General features: G+C 47.7%; 1 protein-coding gene across 1 annotated transcript in view; it reads left to right on the top strand.

Moving 5' to 3' along the window:
• The window catches only part of LOC147117871 (cadherin-12-like), a 327,937-nt gene that overhangs the window by 113,968 nt on the left and 196,540 nt on the right, over nucleotides 1–17,429 (top strand). Inside the window, exons 4-5 of the mRNA XM_085989253.1 lie at nucleotides 2,301–2,420; nucleotides 13,662–13,829. Of these exons, the coding sequence (XP_085845379.1) occupies nucleotides 2,301–2,420; nucleotides 13,662–13,829 (288 nt within the window). The remainder of the gene's footprint in view (nucleotides 1–2,300; nucleotides 2,421–13,661; nucleotides 13,830–17,429) is intronic.

The following is a 17,429-nucleotide window of genomic DNA, read 5'->3' as shown; positions in this document are numbered from 1 at the left end:
CCACTGGCTGGAGATTCTAGAACTAGAGGGCATAGTCTCAGGATAAGGAGTCGGCCATTTAAGACTGAGATGAGGAGGAATTTCTTCACTCAGAGGGTTGTGAGTCTCTGGAATTCTCTACCCCAGAGGGCTGTAGATGCTGAGTCGTTGAGTATATTCAAGGCTGAGATCAATAGATTTCTGGACTCTCGGGGAATCGAGGGATATAGAGATCGGGCGGGAAAGTGGAGTTGAGGTCGAAGATCAGCCATGATCTTATTGAATGGCGGAGCAGGCTCGAGGGGCCGTATGGCCGACTCCTGCTCCTAATTCTTATGTTCTTATGCTCTTTACCACCTAGGCCTTCATTTCTGTAAATGTGAATCTTGGGCATTATAGCATTGCTCATTTGTCACAATACAGCACAATCTATTTTTATGAATTGAAATGACTTGGAAAAAATAACTTTTCCCATATTAAACAAGCAACTAGATCATGAAGTGCAGCTATGTGTTGGGCTGGCATGTGCCTGAGTGCCCAGTGTAAACCTGTTTATGATTATATCCCACTGTAGCTCAGTGATCAGTATTCGTATCCATGCATTTGTATCTATTTGTGGTTATTTTCCACTGTATCAAATATAAGCCTTACCCACTCACTGCTACTTCAACAGAGGGTTAATACTTTCATTAAATAATATTATAGCTATACAAAGCCCTGGTTGGACCACATCTGGAGTTACTGTGTTCCATTCTGGGCACTGCAACTTAGAAAGGATATATCGGCCTTGCAGCATAGATTCACCATTATGTTACCAGGGATCTAAAGGTTAGATTATGAGGAGAGATTACTTAAACTAGGCTTGGATTCCTTGGAATAAAGAAGGTTAAGGGGTGATTTGATGGAGGTTTTTAGGATTTTGAAAGGAATTGATAGGGTCGATAAAGAGAAACTTCTTCCCCGGTGGGGGAGTCTAGGACAAGAGGACATACCCTTAAAATCATAAGAACATAAGAACATAAGATGTAGGAGCAGGAGTAGACCATTCAGCCCCTTGAGCCTGCTCCGCCATTCAATAAGATCGTGGCTGATCTTCTACCTCATCTCCACTTTCCTGCACTATCCCCATATCCCTTGATTCCCTTAATATCCCAAAATCTATCGATCTCTGTCTTGAATATACTCAATGACTGAGCCTCCACAGCCCTCTGGGGTAAAGAATTCCGAAGATTCACCTCCTTCTGAGTGAAGAAATTCCTCCTCATCTCAGTCCTAAATGGCCGACCCCTTATTCTGAGACTGTGACCCCTGGTTCTAGACTCCCCAGCCCGGGGAAACATCCTCCCTGCACCTACCCTGTCGAGCCCTGTAAGAACTTTGTATGTTTCAATGAGATCACCAGGCCATTCAGGAGAGAAGTTAGGAAACACTTCTTCACACAAAGGGTGGTAGAAGTGTGGAACTCTCGCCCACATAAAGCAGTAGATGCCAGCTCAATTAATAATTTGAAATCTGAGATCAATAGATTATTGCTAGCCAAGTGTATAAGAGGATATGGAGCCAAGGCAGGTGGATGGAGTTAGGATACAGATCAGCCGTGATCCCATTGAATGGCAGAACAGGCTCGAGGGGCTGAAGGGCCTCCTCCTGTTCCTATGTTCCTAATAGAGAGTGGAATTTGATACAAGTGAGTCGGGTGTTCGTTCAGTAGTAGCAATTCACAGTCATTTCCAGGCTGTTGTCTAAATCTAGGTTTGCCTTTAGGGACCCTATTGCTGCTCCTCACCACAAGTAACACCATGCGTTCTCCTCCAGCTTAAAGGGGAAACAGTGTGGGTCGGTGGTGTTCTCTGTAGAAGCTGTCAATACTGATCTATTCATGCCTAACGGGGCGTAAGCTTCTGCTGGGAATGACATCTTCTGATCGTCTTTTCCCTCCCTTGAAAGAGCTGTCTGTTTCTGTGCTCTTGCATCTGTCTTGCTGTGCAACCAACTCATGAAACAGTCCTTCAAGGAAGGCAGGTCAGGTTGATAGTCTTCAGAGCTTGAGATTAGTACTCGCCTGTCTCTGTAGGGGTTCCCAGTGTTTTGCTGTTAAGGGCCACCTCCTTGCCACATTTTTCATAATACAACATGATAAAGAAAAGAAAACTTTAATTGGGGTATGGTGTGAAACCTCTTCTATTTCAGGACGTCTAGATTTTAGAATTATTCTGTTTACAAGTGGTGGCGGGATTGTTCTTGTATTCCTCCGAACCGTGCAAATATGTTGGGAGAACATAAGGACTTAATCTGTTGGAATATTCTATTCCTTTGTTTAGGCTCATTTGTGCTTCAGATAACAGCTACAGATGCCGATGACCCTACATATGGAAACAGTGCCAGGGTGGTGTACAGTATCCTGCAGGGACAGCCATACTTTTCGGTGGACCCCAAAACAGGTAATTAGTTCTATCTGAAAGAAAGAATTTAATTTTTATATTCAAGCAACAACTTGCAGTTTTTCACAACCGTGGCCCTGGCCTCTGAGTCAGAAGGTCGTGGGTTCAAGTCCCCACTCCAGAGACTTGAGCACAAAATCCAGGCTGATGCTCCAGCGCTGTACTGAGGGAGTGCTGCACTGTCGGAGGTGCCGTCTTTCAGATGAGACATTAAACCGAGGCCCCATCCGCCCTCTCACACAGACGTAAAAGATTCCAAGGCACAATTTCGAAAAAGAGCAGGGGAGTTCTCCACGGCGTCCCGGCCAATAGTTATCCCTCAATCAACATCATTAAAAACAGATTACCTGGTCATTATCTCATTACTATTTGTGGGAGCTTGCTGTGCGCAGATTGGTTGCCGCGTTTCCTACATTAAAATAGTGACTGCACTTCAAAAGTACTTCATTGGTTTAAGGTGCTTTGGGGCAACCTGTGGTCGTGAGAGACGTTATGTTACTGCAAGCTGTTTCTTTCTTCTTACTTTACAAGGCAATTTTCTGACTAATCTATTTAAAGAGCGAGTGTGTTAATTTATGAAAATGTGGCTGTTTTACTGGTATTGCTCAAATGCTGCGCTGGCCACCTTCCCTGCAACCTGAAACAGCGCAGTTAAAATGGCAGTGAAAGCATTGGGAACACAGTGGGTAGTGCCTGACTGCCATTTTAACCACCTGTCCTCCCCATGGACACATATCAGCACTTTGGGAGTACTGGGCGTGATATTCTGGTGTGCTCTTCTGGTGGGCAAGACTCCCCACCAGCCACAAATTCAAAAAAATCAGGATGAGAGTAAAAGAGACAGGAAAAGAGAGAGGGTAAAAGGGGGACAAGAGCTCCCCGTATGGCTCAGTGAGATTATCCAGTGAGCCATTCTGTAACGGGAAGAACCTAGGTTCAATCCTTGATCTGTGCCTAGTTAGGCAGTAATAGGGATACTACAACTGATTTCTAACTACTCCCTAGACAGGAGAAAATTGGCCAAAGGCTGCTGATCGTTGTTGATGGGTAGCCTCTCAAGGCCCACACATCAATACTGGGCCCAGCACCCTTGGAACCTTACCCAAGCAAGTTGGCACCTAAACGAGTGGTTTAGGTGTCCTCATACAGGAAACGCAGAGAGTTAGCATGCAGGTACAGCAAGCAAATGGGAAGCCAAATGCCATATTGTCCTTTATTGCAAAGGGGTCGGAGTTCAAGAGCACAGTTGTACAGGGCTTTGGTGAGACCACTCCTGGAGCACTGTGCACAGTTTTGGTCTCCTTATCTGAGAAAGGATATACTTGCCTTAGAGGCGGTGCAATGAAGGTTCACAAGATTGATCCCTGGGAAGAGAGGGTTGTCCTATGAGGAGAGATTGTGTAGATTGGGCCGATACTCTCTGGAGTTTATCAGAATGAGAGGTGATCCCATTGAAACATACAAGATTCTGAAGGGGATTGATAAGAGGTTGTTTCCCCTGGCTGGAGAGTCTAGAACTAGGGACATAGGGGGAGAAATTCAGTATCGCCCCGTTTGGGGCGCAATTATCGGCCGGGCGCAAAGATTAGCGCCTGGCGCTAATTATCGCCTCCGACTGCAAACTTGGCTTTTATCGCCCCGGAGGTGATTGGAGCGCTAAATCAGGCGCTACACACCTGTCTTAAGATCGCAAAGGCCGAGGAGCGAGGCGCTACCTCAGAGCGCTGGCGAAGCTCATGTGATGTCAGTCAGCAATGGAACACAGACACACTGGCGCCGGCCAGTTCTTAAAGGGGAGGGTCGATCTTGCTCTCCATCCACACCCTGCTCATTGCAGCCTTGAATCTCGGCCTGGAGAGACCTGTACATCAAATCTGCTGGAAAAAACAATGGACAGGCCCAGGGAAAGAGCTCAGAGTGTAGCCCCCACAGTCTCTTCTAAATCGATGCAAGGAAGATCAAAAAAGGAAGAACCTGCAAAGTGCTGCTCAGTACCCAAAACTCCTCAACACAGCTTTGAATCTCTCCAGAAGTCTCTCTCTCTCTCTCTCAGAATGCGTGGTGGAAATATTTCGCCGACAAAAAAAGGCAGGAAGCGGTCACCTTTAAATAGCGCTCCCACAGTCCCTTCCTGACTGCAAAACGCTCCCCTCAACCTGTCGTTGCTAGCGGCAGGCGGTGAGGCAGGGGGCGCCACTCAGTATCCGGTCAGGGGCGCTACCGGGGCATTGCGCACTCGACTGATGTCACGATCTGCCGGCGCAGGAGATCATGGCGGTAGTGTTTAGCGCCACTGCAAAATGTCTAGTTAATTTCGTGAGTGGCGCAAACATCGCCGCGCCCGGGCGCTAGTTGCTTTGCATCCCATTAGCGCCCTCGTAAGGCGCTAACAGGAGGCACAAACCAAGCGAATTTTCCCCCCATAGTCTCAGGATAAGGGGTCGGCCATTTAAGACTGAGATGAGGGATTTTTTCACTCAGAGGGTTGTGAGTCTTTGGAATTCTCTACTTGAAGGGCTGTGGATGCTCAGTCGTTGAGCATATTCAAGGCTGAGATAGATTTTTAGACTCTAGGGGAATCAAGGGATATGGGGATCGGGCGGGAAAGTGGAGTTGAGGTCGAAGATCAGCCATGATCTCATTGAATGGCGGAGCAGGCTCGAGGGGCCGAATGGCCGACACCTGCTCCTAATTCTTATGATCTAAAATGGTGGGGGGGGGGGGCGGGGAAACGCAGAAAATTGACCAAACAAATTCCAGTTTAATTCTCGTTACTGTTTTATTGAAAGTGTTCAAGAAACTGAGACAGAAAATTTTTGGTGTTAGGAACATAGGAACAGGAGGAGGCCATCCAGCCCCTCGAGCCTGTTCCGCCATTCAGTGAGATCATGGCTGATCTGTGACCTAACTCCATTTACCTGCCTTTGCCCCATATCACTTATTACCTTTGGTTGACAAAAATCTTTCAATCTCAGATTGAAAATTAACAATTGACCCAGCATCAATTGCTGTTTGCGGAAGAGAGTTCCAAACTTCTACCCTTTGTGTGTAGAAGTTTTTCCGAATTTCAGTCCTGCAAGGTCTGGCTCTAATTTTTAGACTATGTTCCCTAGTCCTAGAATCCCCAACCAGCAGAAATAGTTTCTCTCTAACTACCCTATCAGTTTTCCTTAATATCTTGAAAACTTTGATCAAATCACCCCTTAAACTTCTACATTCCAGGGAATACAACCCTAGTTTGTGCAATCTCTCCTCGTAATTTAACCCTTGGAGTCTGGGTATCATTTTGGGAAAAACAATAGCAAAATACTGCAGATGTTGGAAATCTGAAATAACATCAGAAAATGCTGGAAACACTCAGCAGGTCAGGCAGCATCCGTAGAAAGAGAAAGAGAGTTAATGTTTCAGGTCGATGGACCTTTTCGTCAGACCCAGTTCGGTTTCTTTGTGAATGCTTGATCAGTGAGAGCAATGTCCTGACAACAAAGTCATCCATAAGAATTGAAAAATACGTATATATATCGAGTGAGTACACAATGTGACACATATGTTGAGATTTTAAACCCATTGATGCTGGTAGCTTATTCTTCGGTTTCTTTCAGCTCTAGCTTTGTGTAGGAGTGTAACGAACACAGCTGACAGACAAGCCTGAGGCAATCTCTTGGCTGTTATTGTGTTCTCAACACTTTGAAACTGCTGTCTTTCAGATCACCTTGCTTTTCTTCTAAGAACATAAGAACATTAGAAATAGGAGCAGGAGTCGGCCATTCGGCCCTTCGAGCCTGCTCCGCCATTCAATGAGATCATGGCTGATCTTCTGCCTCAGCACGGTGGCATAGTGGTTAGCACTGTTGCCTCACAGCGCCAGGGACCCGGGTTCGAATCCGGCCTCGGGTGACTGTCTGTGTGGAGTTTGCACGTTCTCCCCGTGTTTGCGTGGGTTTCCTCCGGGTGCTCCGGTTTCCTCCCACAGTCCAAAGATCTGCGGGTTAGGTTGATTGGCTGTGATAAATTGACCCTTAGTGTTAGGGGGATTAAATACGTGGGGTTACGGGGATAGGGTGGGCTATGTGTTGGTATAGGGGTTACGGGGATTGGGTGGGATATGTGTCGGTGCAGGCTTGATGGGCCGAAATGGCCTCTATCTGCACTGTGGGGTTTCTGTGATTTCTGTGATTTCTGAACTCCATTCACCGGCCCTGTCACCATATCCCTTGATGCCCTTACTAGTCAGAAATCTAACGACTTCTGTTTTGAATATACCCAATGACTGAGCCTCCACAGCCCTCTGGGGTAGAGAATTCCAAAGATTCACCACCCTCTGTGTGAAGAAATTTCTTCTCATCTCAGTCCTGAATGGCCTATCCTTTATTCTGAGGCTGTGGCCCCTGGTTCTTGACTCCCCAGCCAAGGGAAACATTTTCCCAGCATCCACCCTATCAAGCCCTGAGGTCACAGGTTAGATTCTGTCGGACTTGCACTTGGTGTCGGTGGTGGTGGGGGGTGGTGGGGGGTCGATCGTCACATGAAAAGTCGACACCTGGCAAAAGTCAGCATAGCAGACCCGACGCCTGTTCCAATCCGAGCTGTCCAATTTGGCACAGGAGCCCTTCTGGAGGCATTAGGCCCCTAATTAACATAGGCAAGGGGCCGCACGCCTGCTTTAGGTGGCCTCCCGGATCGTCTAAAAATAAAACAGGTGCAATGAATCTAGTATTGGGCCCAACACACGCACAGATTGGGCACAGACCGTCCTACTCCTGAATTGGTCAGCATTGTGCCCGTTTCACTTCCTAGAATTGGGTGCAGCGTTGACCAGTTTTTATGCCTTGATTTCAACACAATGGGGTACAAGAAGGAGGAAGAACTCAGAGTACAGCATATTTGGAGCATCCCACCCCTTCACTGCATTCCATTCAAAAACATCAGCTTAGTAGTTGCATGTTTTATCAATTAACTACATGGCCAATGTTGTCTAGATTTTTGACGCGCTTTGAATATTGGCCTGGTCAAATGTTTTGTTTCTTCCAAAGGGGAAGCTTGGCAATCTGCAGGTGTTATTCTACATAAACAGTGGTCCTCAATGGTGACCCATGGGATCCTTGATTGTCGAAGCAAATCTCTAACCACATTCTAAGCTTCATTAATAATAGTTGCCGTGCACTGGACAGTAAAACAAATGTGCTTCCTGCGATATATATTGTCAATATAAGCAGACCATTTGGTTGGAGGCCCATCAGTAATTAGCGTGATGTTGAGGTAAAGCTGTTACTAATTAATGCACATTGTTTTAGGAAATTATTTGAACACTTCTTCCTCAATAGTAATGTGAATATCTTTTCGAAATAAATTTTTAATTTCATAAAAATGAACAAATGAGCAGGGCGATTTAACTAAGCTGCATGGTAGGGTCTTGCAGCGTCAGGCCTGGCTCAGCAGGTAGCACCCTTGCCTCTGAGTCAGAAGGTTGTGGGTTCAAGTCCCCACGCCAGAGACTTGAGCACAACAAATCCAGGCTGACACCCCAGCGCAGTACTGAGGGAGTGCTGCACTGTCGGATGGTGCCGTCATTCAGATGAAATGTTAAAGCGTGGCCCTATCTGCTCGCTCAGTTGGATGTAAATGATCTCATGTCCACTATTTCGAAGAAGTGCAGGGGAGTTGTCCTGGGGCCAATATTTATCCCTCAATCAACACCGTTAATAAAAACAGATTATCTGGTCATTATCATATTGCTGTTTGTGGGAGCTTGCTGTGCGCAATTTGGCTGCCGCGTTTCCTACATTACAACAGTGGGCACACCTCAAAAAGTAATTCATTGGCTGTAAAGCACTTTGGCCTGTCCTGAGGGAGTGAAAGGCACTATATAAATGCAAGTCTTTCTTTTTAAATTCTGCCACAGTGTGAACAATAACTCATGGAAATACTTTCCTTAGTTCTGTGGAGATGACAGAAGGGACTCCAATTAATTCTTTATTAGTCCCTCAGTGCCAATTTAACATATTCACCACTGAGTTGTTTAAAATTCCGAACTCCATGACTCACTGGGGTAGGAATTATTCAAGGCTCGTTTTCAGGTCCATAATCAACAGCGCACCAACAGCACACACCCCAAGCAGGAGGCCCAAAGCTGGCCCAAAATTGGTTCCCATTATCATTATTAGCGCGAACTTCCGGTGCCTGTCGAGCTTCCGCAGTGAGCTCATCCCTTTGTAATTTTTTTCTTATTGTTCATTCACGGGATGTGGGCGTCGCTGGCAAGGCCAGCATTTATTGCCCATCCCTAATTGCCCTTGAGAAGGTGGTGGTGAACCGCCTTCTTGAGCCGCTGCAGTCCGTGTGGTGAAGGTGCTCCCACAGTACTGTTAAGGAGGGAGATGCAGGATTTTGACCCAGCGACTATGAAGGAACGGCCAATATATTTCCAAGTCAGGATGGTGTGTGACTTGTAGGGCAATTTGGAGGTGGTGGTGTTCCCATGCGCCTGCTGCCCTTTTCCTTCTAGGTGGTGGAGGTCGCGGGTTTGGGAGGTGCTGCCGAAGAAGCCTTGGTGAGTTGCTGCAGTGCATCTTGTAGATGGTACACACTGCAGCCACGGTACGCCGGTGGTGGAGGGAGTGAATGTTAAGGTGGTGGATGGGGTGCCAAACAAACGGGCTGCTTTGTCCTGGATGGTGTCAAGCTTCTTGAGCGTTGTTGGAGCTGCACTCATCCAGGCAAGTGAACGAATGAATGCCAGGCCGTTTACCTTACCCGCAGCAGCTTGAAGGCAATTCCAGGATGGGAAGAGTGTCAACGGGGGGTACGGGCGTCGGGGTGATCATGGGTGTTCTGGAGTTGGAAGACCACTTCTGCTCCTAATGTCTCCACAGAAATGATTTCTGAGTTATTTTTTTAAAGAATAAACGTACCTTTCGTTGGAAGCCGCTGATGAACCTCAAGCAGAGCTGATTTGGTTCCTGCTTCGCTTATCGCCAACCAATTTCGGCAAGAGGATCTAAAACAGGTGTTAGGCTCGTCATTTACATATGTTAGGGGCCTAAAGCCTGTTTTAGGTGATCTCTGGGGATGCCTGAAAAATAGGCCCGGCAAATTTAGCATGGGTCAAAAGCAGGTGCAGATTGTGTCCATTTTACGCCAAACAATGGGCACAACGCTTACCAAGCTCTACCCCTTTATTCCCTAAACATCTTCAAAAGCATAATGGGGTAGATTTGCTCTGGTTTCCATGTGCAAGGGACTTCACAAATATAGCAGGAAGATTTTGTCTGATCGCTACTTCTGCTCTTCAAGACCACTTTTACCATCTTTGGTAGAAACAGCAAGCACGGGAAACTACAATGTTGTACCACACTGCTACCAGAGAAAACCTTACACAAACAAAACGTGAAGATCGTGGTGTTGCTTTCATCCTGGTAGCACTTGTCAGGCCTGTATCTTAGCAGCTCATTGAATATGATGACAACCTCACTCACTCACTCACTCACTCGCTCGCACACACTCACTCACTCACTCACACGTACACACTCACACGTACACACTCACACGCACACACTCAACGCATTCACTCACTCACACACGCACTCACATGCACACGCTCACACTCACTCACACACTCACACACTCACACGCACACACTCACACTCTCACTCACTCACATACACACTTACACTCATTCACGCACTCACACTCACTCATGCACACACTCACGCACACACTCACACGCACACACTCACACGCACACACTCACGCACACACTCACACTCACGCACACACTCACACGCACACACTCACACTCTCACTCACTCACATACACACTTACACTCATTCACGCACTCACACTCACTCATGCACACACTCACACGCACACACTCACACGCACACACTCACACGCACACACTCACGCACACACTCACACTCACGCACACACTCACACGCACACACTCACACTCACTCTCACTCACTCACACTCACACTCTCACTCACTCACACACACTTTCACTCACTCACACACTCACACACACTCACACTCTCACTCACTCACACACACACTCACACTCATGCACACACTCACACTCTCACTCACTCACACACACACACACACTCATGCACACACTCACACTCACTCATGCACACACTCATGCACACACTCACACTCACGCACACACTCACACTCTCACTCTCACACTCACTCACTCACACGCACACACTTACTCTCACTCACTCACTCACACACGCACACACTTACACTCACTCACTCACTCTCACACGCACTCACACACATGCACAGACATTACGCACACGCACACGCACACACAGAGTTAAAGAACATCTAATTCTCAATCCGAGTGTTATATTAGCTCTGGAGGTAAGAGAGTGCAGAAGAGGCAGTACACACGATTTAATGGAAAGTATTAAAGGCTCACCCCGCCCTCATAATAGCTCTCACTGGAACTAAAGATAAAAATACAATAAAAAACCCCAAACGGTTTGAAACGAGCATTAAAATTGCATTACAAACAGAATTCTAACTTTGGGATTAATATTAAAATATTATTCCTTCGGGCATTGCTGGGTATTTACTTAAAGCTGTATCTTTTCTGAATTATTAACCCAACTTAGTCACAGAAATATTTTTCACATCGTAGCTCCTCCCCTCCATCGCTTCCTGCACCAAGATCTAGATTGCAATTGGTCACTTCAGTTCCCCATTCAGCAAGGTGGAAAAGCCTGAAAACATGCTAAACCAAGGAACGCAGCAATGACTACCCTTTTCCTGTTGGTGATGTTAAATAAATAACTATGTATTTGCAATAATTACCCCGTCAATGAGTCATTGAGCTAGAAATTAAAACTAAGGTTGTGACTTATTGATACAACATCTTTGCAGAGTTATGCTTGTGGTACTTCACAGAGAGAATGGGAAATTAGTAAGCCTGCAACTACATATATTATGCGTGAGATCCCAGCTCACAGGGGTTGATATTTATTCCATTTCCCTACTGACCAGGACATATCCTCTATTTAGCAGGTGCATTTGAGCTGTTTTCAGTTTAGGCTGAGAATGACATAGGAACATAGGAACATAGGAACAGGAGGAGGCCATTTAGCCCCTCGAACCTGTTCCGCCATTCATCTGTGACCTAACTCCATATACCCACCTTTGCCCCATATCTCTTAATACCTTTGGTTAACAAAAGTCTATCAATCCCAGATTTAAAATTAACCGTTGACCCAGCATCAATTGCCGTTTGCGAAAGAGAATTCCAAACTTCTACCACCCTTTGTGTGTAGAAGTGTTTCCTAATTTCACTCCTGAAAGGTCTGGCTCTAATTTTTAGACTGTGCCCCCTAGTCCTAGAATCCCCAACCAGCGGAAATAGTTTCTCTCTATCTACCCTATCTGTTCCCCTTAATATCCTGAAAACTTCAATCAAATCACCCTTTAACCATCTAAATTCCAGGGAATACAACCCTACTTTGTGTAATTCTGTTGAAGCATCTGATAGTGTATTGGGCATCGAGCCTGATCAACTTCTCCTCGTAGGTTTGATTCTGATGTTAGTAAACATCTCTGTCGAAGTAAATTGAGTGATTAGGGTGAATGACCATTGATGTGTGTCATCATAAGGTACTGCTCAGCCTATGCTAAACCATTTGGCCGCGAAATTTGGCTCCTTTGCGCCTGCCGTTAGCGCCTCTGGTGGGCGATAATGGGGCGCAAAGGTCTTATCGCCCGGGGGGGGGAAGGGGCCGAGAAATTCAGCGGGGCACTGCTGAGACGCAAGCCGATAGCACCGCACCCCCGCCGGTAATGCCCCGGGCTGCTGCACTGCCAGCCATGATGTCATCGCCGTGCGCCACGACCACTTAGCGCGCCGCCGGGAAGCCTTACCGCCCCGCGGCATAAATTCGGTTGCACCCCGCAAAGCGGGACGCGAGCCAGGCCGGCTTCCGCTCGCGGGGTGGTAATTAAAGGGAGGTGTGGCTGGGACCCGCGCCGCCATTGTAATCTTTTTGGCCGTCCTCCAGATTAGCCCTCCATGGCGGCACTTGGTGGTCCATGGCCGCCATCGCGCAGCCCGGCACTGCGTCTCGGTGCTGGGCTGCAGCCACAGCACCACCCCGCCCTGGTGGGCTAGTGTGGGTCACCGGAGGCCCTGCCAAGCTCGCAGCGTTCCCTCCCCTTTAACGGAAGGTGAGGGGTGGTGAAACACGTCAGCGCTACGCGGAGCAGCCACGTAGCCCCCTGGCGCTACCACATTTGTGTCCCCAACACCTCCCTGACAGGAAGTGGAACGCCCGAGATAGCGCGCCACGTCCTTGCCAGGATGGTAAGTCGAATTTAGTGGCTGAGGTGGTACTTCCACGCTGGGTGCTAAATCTCCGGCAATAATTCGGTTACCGCCGCCAAACGGGGCGTAACCGAATTTTGCCCCCTTTGTCTTTTAGCAAAAGTAAGTTGTTAAGTGAAAAATAGGCAGTGGATGGAAAGACTTGAGTAAAATATGAGTAGTCTAGCTAATCTAGTGTGTAGATTCATTTCACATTATACATATTATTTTTAAATTCTCATCCTTGCTTTCAAATCCCTCCATGGCCTCGCCCCCTCACTATCTCTGTAACCGCCTCCAGCCCTGGAACCCTCCGAAATATCTGCGCTCCTCCAATTCTGCCCTCTTGTGCATCTCCAATTTTAATCGCTCCACCATTAGTGGCCGTGCCTTCAGATGCCTGGGCCCTAAGCTCTGGAATTCCCTCCCTAAACCTCTCCAACTCTCTCTCCTCTCTTTCCTCCTTTAAGACGCTCCTTAAAACCTACCTCTTTGACACAGCTTTTGGTCACCCGTCCGAATATCTCCTTATGTGGCTCGGTGTCAAATTTTGTTTGATAATCGCTCCTGTGAAGCACCTTGAGACATTAAGGACGCTATATAACTACATGCTGTTGTTGTTTTCGATGTCAGCAAGGCCAACGTTCCAAGTTTAGCACTGAAATCACAACCTCCATTGAAGACTGATTGTGTATTCCCCTGCCATCGATTTACCATCACTAACCCGACTATCTGAATAGTTTGGAATTGAATATCCATAGTGCAGTGTAAGGTGGTATTTTGCACTGAAAGGCAAGTCTAAGAGGCCATCCTGTGTGTGTATTGATTGCATCATTTGTCATGAAAGAGGAATTCCTTCGTGATGATGATAAACACTTTTTGTTTCCTCTCTGTATTTCATGTTTAGGTGTCATCAGAACAGCGTTATCAAACATGGACAGAGAAGTTAAAGATGAATACCGAGTTATCATTCAGGCCAAAGACATGGGTGGACAAATGGGAGGCTTAGCAGGGACGACAACCGTTAATATCTCGCTGACTGACGTCAATGACAATCCGCCAAGGTTTGCCAAAAGTAAGCTCTGCTTTTCCTTCCTTCCATCACTTCACAAAATGTTTGACATGTGATGTACGCTTTTGTGACATAGAACATAGAAAGAAATAGTCAAACATAAAAGTTAAACCAGTGACAAGGGAAGCCTTTCCAAATCGGTACAAATTTTGGGATCAAGTGTGAAGAGTTTGTTTATCTATGAGGCTTGTTGTCAAATACATTTTTTAGTGCCATCATCTTTTCATTTCGTTTACAGAGGCTCATTAGTTGGGGCTCGTTGTCCGAGGTAAAATTAACACCACTTGAGTTGATTTTAGTTAAACCAGTATTTCTGTTGAGGAGGTGTTGTTAGCCTTTCCTGGATCCTCCTACTCTGAAAATCTTGGCAATGTTTTGGGCTGTGGTTTGTACATTTTTAAAATGCAATTGTCATGGGATGATGCTTAGTGTTCAGAGAGGCAAAATTGAGGACACAGACACTAGCATAATGCATGTATATGAACATGACTAAAAAGCTTTCCATTTAACTTTATCGGATATCAGAAATCCTCAACCATTTTAAGCCGCACTTCTTGCAGCGTTCACTCCTATTACCGGAATACTTTTGAGCGCCTGATACCTGTTAAATGAATACTTTTTGGGGGGCAGGTGATGGTCTTGCAGCTTATCTGCAGTGGCACATCATACTGCACCTTTCAGTGCTGTACATTATAGCCCAAGACTGCTCGGGGGTGAAATTGGGTTTGGTAGCGCCCGATCCTTGGGCGCTACGACGCCCCTGACGGTTCCAAAATGACATCCGTGGTGCACGCGCGCACTTCTGACGTGATGTGTTCCGGACGCCATATTGGTAAAGGGGTTAGCGTGCGCACACCTAATGTCCACCGGAAGTATGCAGAACAGACAGAGCATGATGCTAATCAGCGTGCAACATTTTGGAGCTCCATGCGCCAGCCTGCGCCCTGTCTTAACCTCCCACAGCTGAACACACGTTCAAAGGCATGAAGGACCCCAGAGCTATTTAAAGGGATGGGATCATCAACTATTACAGGTCAGTTACTAGATTATTTCTTATGGCTGTTGCTGCAATTCTTCGTGTTGTGGGTGCTTTTCCATACTTGTTAAAAGTTTCAATAATCTACAGGGAGTGGTCAGGCTGGTGCTGAAGTACTTTTTCTGGTGACTTAAAGGCTTGTGCACAAACCAGTTTGTCCCAGACATGGGCGGCCTCGTAGGGCTTCTTCTTGGCATTGAGCATGACTGGGTGAATGAGCAGAGGCCACGCAGAGCAGGGCAAGCTGCCGGAAGAGGGAGGAGGAGGAGGGGAAAGAAGTGCTCTCAGCTGGAGGCCATATCTGCAGGGAGTTTTTAGCGAGCAGATCAGTTAGAGAACAGATTGCTGGAGTGCTGTGATGCCCTGGAAGCCACTTTGCACATTGGGATCCGGAGCCGTGATGGCAGCAGTCTGACCTTCCATGGCAGCAAGCTGTGATTGCATGACAGCAGTCTGGGCCTCTACTGCAGCACTCAGACGTTGAGACGTTTGTGCTGCAATGGAAGCTGAGACATCGACCATCAGGTTCTGCATCACGGTTGGCTCCATGGGTGCATTAATGGAGGTGGCCACCCATTCCATGTTGGAAAGGACGGGTTCCAAGCACTGCACAAACCCTGTGCCAGCTTGGTGCAGGACTCCTCCATGCTCCTCGACATTGAACGCACGCTTTCTGGCAGGCTTTCCAGTGCACCAAGCATTGGGCGTATACACTCCTCAGCCTTTTTCAGTAGCCTGGCCCATTGGAGTCCTCATCTGAGCCCTCTGCAGCAGTACTCGTGTGCGACCTCGCCCTCCCCGGGGAGCTGGCACCTGCGCTATCCTTTCCCCCTGCCCTGGCTGCAGTGCACTTGTAACCAGTGTCTCACCACGTGCAGATCCTGGCTCTGTTCTATCCTCTAAATTACACGCAGTATCGGTACCTGAGCTGGTGACTGCGAGTGTGAACTCGAGTGACAACGTGTCTTCATCTTGATTGTCTTCTTGCACTTTCTCCACTGTCTGGGCAGGTTGCAGTTCTTGGGTATCTGAAAGGAAATAGGGACAAGGGTTGGGTTGTGGTGAGGGGAGAGGAGAAAGTAAGAAGTGTGTGCTTAAACCATCTGCAGCTTATAAGTCAGAAGAGATTGTGGGATGAGGGAGAAGTGGGATGAGAGAAGGAGGATTAGTTATGAGGATATCATCATCTTCAATGGCTTCAGCCCCGCCGATGGCCATGGCCTCAGCAATGGCCCTTCTCATAATGGCCAGCCCCATCTCTTCCATCAGGGTTAGAACATGCAGGCGTGCTTCTCGCAACCACCCCCCCTCCCCCCACCCAGTTTAGTTCCTGCTGCCTCCAGTTGTGCACCACCTTCTCCTGCAAGAGAGAGCGTAGAGTGTCAGTGAGTGTTGTGAAATCTGTTTGGCTGTCATGTTTGAATAGCTGCCAGTGTGTTCAAGCTGTGAGATGTAGGTTTGAGGCTTGCAACAGTGCTAAGTGTGTGAGGATGAGGTGAGGCATATGAATGTGTGATATAAGTCCTGATTGTTAGAGATTGTTGGTAGGTGAGTCATAGTTTTTTTTTTATTCGCTTATGGGACGTGGGTGTCGCTGGCAAGGCCAGCATTTATTGCACATCCCAATTTGCCCTTGAGAAGGTGGTGGTGAGCCGCCTTCTTGAACACTGCAGTCCGTGTGGTGAAGGTACTCCCACAGTGCTGTTAGGTGGTGTAATGAAATCTGTTTATCTTGCCTGTATTCGTTTTGCACTCATGTATATTACCCTCCCCCACACGGTGTAAACTTTCACTTCCTCTTTCCTGACTAACCTGGAAGGTTCCAGGTCTTGGCTCTTGGCTCCGCCCCTGACTTCTCTTACACGGAGGCCATCACTATCCTGAAGGCCCAATACCAGAGGCTAGTAAACGAAGTGTACGCCAGACATCTGCTGGCTACACGCAGGCAGCGACCTGAGGAATCAATGGACGATTTCTTACAGGGCCTAAAGGACTTGGTCCGGGACTGTAACTGCAAGGCCGTGACGGCCAACGTGTACTCTGACGAATTGGTCCGCGATTCCTTCATCACGGGCCTCAAATCAAATTATATCCAACAGAGACTGCTGGAGAAGGAGGTCCTGGACTTAAAAAAGGCAGTGGCCACTGCGCGATCGCTGGACTTGGCCCAGAAAAACTCTGACTCTTATTCTTCCGGCCATGCGGCCCTCACCGCCTCATGTGCGCCGAGCAGGCCGCCATCTTGGAATCAGCCATCTTCCCCATCCAGGTCTCAGACCAGCTCTACACCGCCGGAGTCCCCACACAGAAGTTCACCCAGGAGTCCTGCTACAGCGGCAATGTCTCGAGGCCCGAAATGCTACTTCTGCGGCCAGGCCAAGCACCCCAGACAACGATGCCCAGCGAAGGACGCTACATGCTTCAAATGTAAGAAAAAGGGGCATTTTAACAACGTCTGCAGGGGGAACCCGATTTCCAACTCCGTCACCGCCTCGCGCGTGCCGTGCGGGCCGCCATCTTGGGATCCGCCATCTTTTCCCGACTCAACGGCCGCCCAGGGCCCAACA

Source organism: Somniosus microcephalus, chromosome 5 (genome assembly GCF_052327205.1).
Source record: "Somniosus microcephalus isolate GS21.2 chromosome 5, FLI_Smic_1.0, whole genome shotgun sequence".
NCBI lineage: Eukaryota > Metazoa > Chordata > Chondrichthyes > Squaliformes > Somniosidae > Somniosus > Somniosus microcephalus.
This window is presented reverse-complemented; position numbering and strand designations above follow the sequence as displayed.